Source organism: Merops nubicus, unplaced genomic scaffold, assembly GCF_000691845.1.
Source record: "Merops nubicus isolate BGI_N331 unplaced genomic scaffold, ASM69184v1 scaffold5435, whole genome shotgun sequence".
Lineage (NCBI taxonomy): Eukaryota > Metazoa > Chordata > Aves > Coraciiformes > Meropidae > Merops > Merops nubicus.
In genome coordinates, this window is record NW_008610153.1 from 94,588 (window position 1) to 103,451 (window position 8,864).

The following is an 8,864-nucleotide window of genomic DNA, read 5'->3' on the forward strand; positions in this document are numbered from 1 at the left end:
GAGTACTGAAACATATATTCTGTTCCTTGTGCATGTTTTTATTGAAGCCTGAGAAATCAAGTACTTTAAAAATGGAAAAGTTCATTTGTGGTTTATTCCCAATAAATCAGAAATGGCTTTTGGAAGTGAAATCACTTGGAGATTTAACTCCACGCTCCTGACAGGAAACTGCTCCAGGTTCTCATCTGATTTTAAAGCCTCACAGCAGTGACATACTTATGAAAGAGGTTATTTTTTAAAGTTAGCAGCCATTTTCTTGCTGGCAGACACATCCTCACAGAGCTTCCTGTAGGGCACTGCTACACCTAGGAGTACTGCACCTCATTTCCAAAAACTAGAAAATAAAACAAATCACATTTTGCCAGCTTATAGGCACAGTGTAAGAATGGAAGGTCCTCTCACCAGTCCCTTTTCCCATTGTGAGGTATACTTTGGTATCTACAAGAGAAAATCATCTTAAGGCAAAGCGCGTGATTTCTACAAAAGAAAATAAACATTATTCATTTGAACAAAAATAGATATTGTAAGCACAATTTTTTACATTATTGTAAAAGTCCGTAAAAAATATAAACCCATTATTCGTTTGCTGACTTTTTACAATACTTAAAAAAAAATTAAAAAATTGGGAAATAGGTGAACCACATATTTGATTAAAGAACAATCCTGTTGATAGAAATCAGTAACTATTGTATCTTAGCATGTGTTTATCAGTGACAGTTTTGGAAGGAAAGCAGAAAAAGAGCTTTACGAAGTGATGTATTACTTATTACAATTCTGAGTAACAAAATTACCAAAATTAGATGAAGACATAGGAATCCTTCATGATTGTAGCTGAAAAATTTCTGAAGCTTGACTTGCCAGCCTGTAGCCTGCCTGAGTTTGCCACATATCACATTAAGTCCACCAACACTGATGACTGCTTAGAAAAACTCCACTAATCCTCTCCAAAACAGCAACAGAAATGATGTCTTGTGAAACACACGCTCTTTCCAGGAGAATTATCTTCAAGTTGTTATTTTTTGGCCACACTAGCCACTGCCTTCTTTGCTGCATCCTCAAGGTCATTTGCAGACGTGATGGGGAGTCCACTTTCATTCAGGATACGCTGGGCTTCATGAACATTTGTTCCTGAAAAAGAACACTGACTAAAATTAGTAATTAATATTAATGGATAAATGAGCATCTTCTATTAAATTTCATAAAAGTAGCTGGTGCTTCAAACCACACATCATCTCAGTTTAACCCACTCAGATGCAGTGAGTGGTTCAGACCGAGCTGAGAAGGAGGAACTCTTTATGTCAGTGAGGATTCTGACAGACAATGCAATCTGGTAACAGCTCTTGCACACACAAGAGGGGCTTTGTGAAGATCAGAGTCAATCCACCACCCACCAGTGCCCAAAGGGACACCCAGCAAGTGGGTAATGGCCCTAGTGCCACGTGACACTTGGGAAGATTTAACGCATTTACTAGCAGCTATGAGATACTGCTAATCAGCAGAGAATCAACAATAACTAGAATTCACCCCTGTTAACTGAAAGCTGCAAAATGGGCTATTGAAAGACAAAGAATTGAGTAATCCTGAAAATCTAACTCAGCTTGAGCTGCTCTTGAATATGCTTTTTTGTGTTTCTGCTAAAAAAGGGGGAGCACAGAGATCTCTGAAGCATTCCGCACGGCTCCGTTCCCCCCTCTGCTGCTGCACTGAGTTACCCCACATCCAAGGAGACTGCACAGCTGTACAGGACAAGCACTCTCTTTAATATTTAAAAAGCTCTAATTCAGCCAACAGGCTCCATCCACAGTGAAAGAAAAAAATCCCAAATTAAAAAAGACATTTGGGGAAAGCACGTTTCCCCCTGTTCACACTTGTGTAGAAGACAAGTGCTTCAGCTTCCCATTGACCCCAGCTCATTCTCCTTGGAAAACAAAGGCAAAAGGAACATCAGGATTCTCCAGAGCTTTCTCCAGCAAAGCCACGTGACAGTTTTTGATCACTGATATGCTCTGCAGCATGGCAGAACTTGGAAGAAGGGGTTTATCAGTCAGATACAAGCAGAATCCACACTCAGGATCACACGTTGGTGACATGCACAAGACCCTGAGCTGATCTTCTCCAGGATCATTTCTATCCTTCCTCCTTCACATCAAGTTCCTTGTTCATTTGCCACGTCAAAATGCTTAATTACTTTGTAATTCCTAGACCTAGCAAAATGAATTTTAATTACATTTGGAGCTATACACTAATTATAGTCTTAATTATTAACCATGCAAGGAGCGTATTCTTTAGTGTGCAACCTCCAGAACACTCATTTTAAAAGGTGGTTTTGTTTTTTTTTTGTCAGACTTCATAAAACATCTGAAAACATACAGCAGTGGAGAAATTCAAAAGTCTGTTTCAACATCATGCTCAAGTCAGGATTCCCACTTTTTTATTTTATTAATTACTTTACTTTTATTTATGTATATAATTTATTTATTATTTAGACTTTTTTTTTTAGCTTTATTTGTTATTTAGATACAAAAGGGATAAACATTTTAAATATTCAAGATTGTACCAATCTCTCAAACAGGATCCTACGAAACAAGTGCTGAGAGGAGACAATAAAAAAAAAAAAAATATGGAAAGAGGGAAATTTTCCTAGAAATTTTTCCACAGAGGAAAATATTATGCTGCCTGTGATAGCCATGTATTTAAAACTAACTTTTGTTCTTCACTAAGGAGCCAATATTAATTTACTGACAGGTCAGAGTGGGAACAATACACTGGATCTATTCTGTGCTGCAGTGATTGCTCTCCACACCACTTGTCTGACATGCATTACAAAATCAATACAGAACACAGTCCACTGAGAAGGGAGGGGGGAGGTTATGCAGACAAATGAAAATATGAAAGCTGAAAAAACTCTCACTGCAGTCAAAAGAGTAAGAGTATACTGTATTTATTCAATAAAACACTTTTATAGGCTGGCCACACAACTAAACATGATTTTCAGCAAGTGTTTTCCTTTGCTGTAATTTTCCTTTTGTTAATGACAGCTTTTCATCCCCTTGTGGTGTTTTAGCTATATGGAGACTACAGAAATCACACCCAGATCCTGCTAAAGAATGCAGAGCTAAGTTTTGAAATTAAATGTTCAGAAGATACCGGAAAGATTTAAGAATCTACAAAAGGTATTATCTTCTCACAGTAGATGTTAAAATAAACAAATAATGCCACCATTCTAACATTAACCTCCTGCCACTGGATGGTGTCAGAGAACTGTAAACAGAGCCCCATACACAGGCTGTCAGAAGAACTGCCCTTCACCTACACCACAGCCAGAGGTGAAAATTCAGACTGAAAGCTACAGGGCTCTCACGGTTGCTGCTGAGGGGTTCTTGTTTGGCTTTTCTTGTTCATTTGTTGTTGCTATAGTTTTTATTTCTGCCTTTGTTTACTGCTGATGGCTGGAGAGGATGCCAAGTTCTGCAATGCCACTTCCAGCCTTTCAGGTCACCGTTACATACATTTGGTATGTCCTAACAAGTAGAACACTAACAAAAAATCATCTGACCCATCCCAAAGATTCTACTATGACAAAATGTTTCACAACATGCAGTATGGCTGGAAATTATTATTGATGTGAACACATTGTGAGAATGTTCCAGTATCAATAGCAGGTTTGATATAACACACCAATGAGTGTATTGAGAGCCAAATTTCTCCCCCAGGTGAAGTCATTTCTGCTAGCCCACAAGCTAGAAACTCACAGCCTCTCAGGTCCCAGAGATCAAAGGTCTTGGAGAAAAAGGGACAGAGTCTGAAGTTCATTACTAGCTAATCTTGAGTCAGCAACATTTGCTTTGAGGTTGTTGGCTCTGCAGCCAACAATAAATCAACTTTCACTGTCTAATTGTACAAGACAATTGAACCCTTTCTACTCTGTCCACTCCCTTCGCCCTTTTCTATCTGAAACTTTTCCCAAAGAGTATTTTAAGCTTTTCCTCTGCCTCATGTTTACAGCCAACTGGAAAAGACACATTTAAAGTCACACTGTATGTAAAAAACAAGAATGTTTGAAGAGCTTGATATGAATAAAGTTCTAAGTTCCATTCTTCTCTCTTGATAGGCAATTTGGGGTACTAAAAATCAGAGACACACATATTAAACCATAATTGTGAGCACGATATACAAGCTGAAGCAAAATTTCACGTGTGTGTAAAAGATTTCTGAATATATTAAAAAAAAAATATTAGATTCTGAGAGAACACAGCAGGTCACCAATCACATGGCTGAAAAATCTAATAGGATATTTTGGATTTAGACATTTGAATAAAAGCCAACCTGCTTCTAGCTGTGTTTCAACATATTAAGTAGTTCTAATTCCTCCCAGTTCTTGTCTTGTGATTGGAGAAGTAGAGAATTCATTTGCTGAGAAAGAGAATGTAAAATTTCCAGCATAGGAAGAAGACATCTAATTCAGAATTCTTTTTTATTCTTTCCTCTTTTCATCTAACTCTGAGCTACATTAATGAGAAATAAGGTTTGGCTTCCATTCACTGCTCCTAGTTAGTTTTCACAAAACTCAGCTGAAGTTCATTACTTTTTAAACGGGGAAAAAACGTGCATAAAACCAGAAGTTAGTTTTCTACATCTGTATAAGATAAAATTTGGAATACGTGGTTTCTCCATTCACCCATGAGCCTTTTAAACAACAATAATCCTGTGTCTCAGCTGGTGAGTTCTTAACTGATAAGGCAAGTAAATACATGTAATTATAAAGTTACCATTTTCAAAGAGGAGAGTAATCCTTTCTTTATCCACTGGTAAAACAGCTTGTAATTATTATACAACTGAGAACAAAGATTTGTCCACAGAATCCTGCTAAATCAAGACAGATTTGACTGATTAAAACTTTAGTCATCAAGACATTTGTAATACAGTGCATGTGGGCAAAGACTCTTTAAAGTGCAGGTCACAAATCTGTTAAGATTTATGGGAATAATCATGAACGTTCTGTTGAAGAAATGCTCAAAATGGAAATCCAAAAAAGTACTTGTCCCTCTTCTCCTTTTGAGGGGTAAAATGTTATTGGTGATGTTTTAAAAAGTCTTGGGTAGACCGACTACTTCCACAGCACTCATTATTAATTCAAAATCCTTAGATGTTTAGATAACTGGTGTGAGTTCAAAGAAGAACAATGAAGATGATTAAGGATCCAGAGGGGCTGATTGCTGGGGAAGGATTAAAAAAACCCTCTATGTATATATATTGCTTGGTTGGATGACTAGAGGAGGCAAAGAAAGCCAGAGTTAACAGTTTCTAAGTACAGCATGTGAAGACTGTAAACACAGAATCACAGAATGGCTTGGGTGGGAAGATCCCTTTAAAGGTCATCTAGTCCAGCCCCCTGCAGTGAGTAGGGACATCTTCAACTTGATCAGGTTTCTTATCTCTTTGTTTAGGATGAACTGATGGGCAACACGAGAAATGACAGAAGGAACTAAAATACTTTTGAGATAAATATTATGCAAAAGTGGGAGTCTGCTATATAATTCTGAGACAGCCTCCTAAAGAAAACATGGTATCGCCACCTCCACAGTCAGCAACTAGTCTAGGAGAAACTATTATAAACCCAATGAAGGATGAGCAGCCATGGGAAGATGGTCAACAAAAGAGGTTTGCATTAAAATCTGTGTTTGACACTCTGAGTACTGAGTGCCAATCTCTGTGGATGAAGGAGCACACAACTCATAAAGGTCGTGGCCACAAGAGGAGCAGGCACCAGGCAGTCACCTCTGCAGGGCTTTCTGCAGCCCCCAGGCAGAAGCACTCCTGCTCCACAGCTTCCCTCCCAGACAAACTCCACAGTACAGCAGCACTGGGACTCCCATCGTTCAGCTCAGGGACTGCTTTGCCTCTTGCAGTCTACCAGAAGTCACATTAAAAAACAAATTCACCCTTACTTGTGTACAATCGTGGAAGTATCAAAGGTATTGGAGAAAGGTCAAGAAAACCCAGTGGCAGACCTAGCAGATTGCAGTTTAAAATAAGCAAGTTGATTTTCTTGTTTCTCTTATACTGGTTTCAAATCTTGCAATAGAAACAACTTGCAACTATCTTGTTCATAAGGAAAACCAATGGCTTTTCCAGTATCTTTACTTAAAAAGCAGCTTCAATAGTGGAGAAGTCTTGCAGATATGACAGATCAACTTTTTCCCAGCTATGACAGACAGGAAAAGTTTTTTCTATGACAAAAAGCTAAACAACATTGCCTAGAGCTGATAAACAATGAGATTTTATATTATGAAACTTTCCTGCTTCCAACCAACATCCATCAGTGTCTCCTTCATCCATATTAAACTATCTACTTATTTTCTTCAGATGTTTAGTGGTGCTGTGTCATCCAAAGAAAATTTTCACAACTCATCTCTAAAATCCTTTTCAGAGTATTTAAATTTTCCTGCACTTCCACAGCAAAAGTCTACCCAAGCACTTTTTCATTCCCTGGTAGAAGAATCTCCCCTCCTCCTGCAGGGTGCTTCTCAGAAGTGACAGAACTCCATAGCCACTGTCATTATATTAAGGCCAGTAACTGCCCCACCTCTCTATTACTTTTTTGTTTCTAGTTTAACAATGCTGGATGTACTCAAAAGAAACCAACTCCTTACCCAATCTGTTTTTTAATGGATTTTAACTGGATTTGGGTATTTGAGCAGAAGAACATGTTACAGTGATCTCTCTCTCACAAATACTGTTTCTAACACCTTTCTTTTAATTATGTTGTTGGAGTCAATTTAAGAAAACTACGTTGCTACGGGTTCAGCAATAATACAATTGCATTCACTAAAAAAATCATTTGAAAAAGAAATACCTTCCAGTAAACAGAAACTTGCATCAAAATAATTTCTATTTGCATTGCAAATCTTATAAGCTAAACCATAATGTTTTCATTGCAAATTTTCATTGCTTCAAGCACCACGAGGGACCAGAAACACCAAAATATATAAGGAAAGAGTTTATCGACTCCAAAGTCATGCTATGAATGAAGAATTGGACATATTCTTATTGTGTGGGGCTAATCTGTTTAGAGTCTAGAGACTGAAGAAAGCCACTGTGGATTGTGGTGCACCTGAGGGATGATTTTGGTCTGAAACCATCAGCACTCACCTTCCAGTCTGACCACCAGTGGCACTTTCAGCTCAAGCTCTCGGCAGGCTTTGGTAATACCATTGGCTATGATGGCACAGTTCACAATCCCACCAAATATGTTTACAAGTATTGCTTCAACCTGTGGGAAAGAAACAGAAATAGGTGAGGTTTTTGTTTGTGTTTTGTCTTGGCTTTGTTTTTTAAATAAACTCAGGTAAAGGACCCAACCAGGGTACAGATTCCCATCTCTCATTCATGGAAGGTACAAGCTTCACCTCTGTACTTGGAGAACCTAATTCCAAATCTATTGTTTCTGTACTGTGTAGCAGTGATTAATTGCCTTGGTCTAAATTGGCATGGTAATTAATGCCATAAACACATTATTACACAGGAAAGAGGAATTTCTAATGATAAGTATAAATAAAAAGAGATTAAACAATCTATATTTTGGATTTTTGAAATGTATTGAATAATTATCCGAGGTTGGAGCTCTGAAAACAGAGTGTATGAAGGTAGGGATGCACATGTGATGAAATATTCATGTGGACACTCCACAAAACAATCTGGATATGCACTTCATCATAAGCAGTACGGAGGAAAAGGTAATATACTTGCCCTGACTTGATAAACAGGAGTAAAAATCCTTTCTAATTAACAAGGGAAGGCATGTAATGAAGAACATTCATTACAACAGATTAACTGATAACCTCCAAAAACTGCTATTCATCAGCCTCTGGAAAATGAAATTCCTGCACCCAACTCACAATTAAATTACCCTTCACAACATACAAGACATCAATATATACAAGATATTAACATGGTTTCTCTCCCCTTGCTAAGGCAGTGTAGTATCAAACCCGAGCTCACACCCCAGGCTCCCCACCACGGCTCAGGAGGTCGCGGGGACACGGCACAGCCACAGCTGTCCTGCTTCTCCTGCCATAGGGGGGCCAACCCCCAACATTTGGGGTACTCCACAACGAGCTTCACTGAGCGTCACAAACAAGCTTTGCCAGAATCATGTTGACTCAAAACCCAACAAGACAAAGAGGAGCTTAGGTCTGGTGGAAGGAAATATCACTGGATTTCACTTGCGCACGATGTCAGCTGCAGTTATGCTTAACTCGTTGCACAGGATGGGCAGATTCACTTTGCCCACCCCCAGGTACCCAGGCTCATGCCAGCACCAAGAAAACTCCCTGCAGTCACGCACGTTTATAGCTCTGCACAATCAGGTTTAATATTTCTCTGGAGACAAAACGTGACAATTAACTCCCGTGATGTGCAGTCACACAGGCTGAAAGCTCACCACTGTTAGCAATGCTGTCATCCACAATGCAGCAATAAAAAAGGAGGGAAAAGAGTGTAAAACATTTTACTTTCCAGAGGAAATCATCCTACTCTTTAATCAGTACCCTAAACTGCAAAACTTCACTTACTAGAAGCATATGCAGTGTTCACAGTGTAGTACCCAACTCCAAGGCAAGCAGAACAGTTGTAAAATGAAGGTGGCAACAGGACCACCTCACTGACACCTCTCTGTTATTTGTCTCCTCTGTTTGTGGTGGAATTATTCAATGAAGACTTCCTCACTCTTCTGGGCATCCTGATACTATAAACAGAATTCTTGTGTGCCTTTGCAAAGCACAAAACATCTCTAATGCTATATAAATAGAACAATAATTAATAATAAGCTCCCTTAAAAATCCTGATATCCTAATTGCTCCTGC

At 38.7% G+C, this 8,864-nt stretch overlaps 1 protein-coding gene across 1 annotated transcript in view; it reads right to left on the reverse strand.

Moving 5' to 3' along the window:
* Positions 1-684: 684 nt before the first annotated feature.
* Positions 685-8,864, reverse strand: part of LOC103773426 (succinyl-CoA ligase [GDP-forming] subunit beta, mitochondrial) — a gene marked incomplete at its 5' end in the record, with an annotated part of 54,095 nt that continues 45,915 nt past the window's right edge. Inside the window, 2 exons of the mRNA XM_008940795.1 lie at positions 685-1,128; positions 7,153-7,273. Of these exons, the coding sequence (XP_008939043.1) occupies positions 1,013-1,128; positions 7,153-7,273 (237 nt within the window). The remainder of the gene's footprint in view (positions 1,129-7,152; positions 7,274-8,864) is intronic.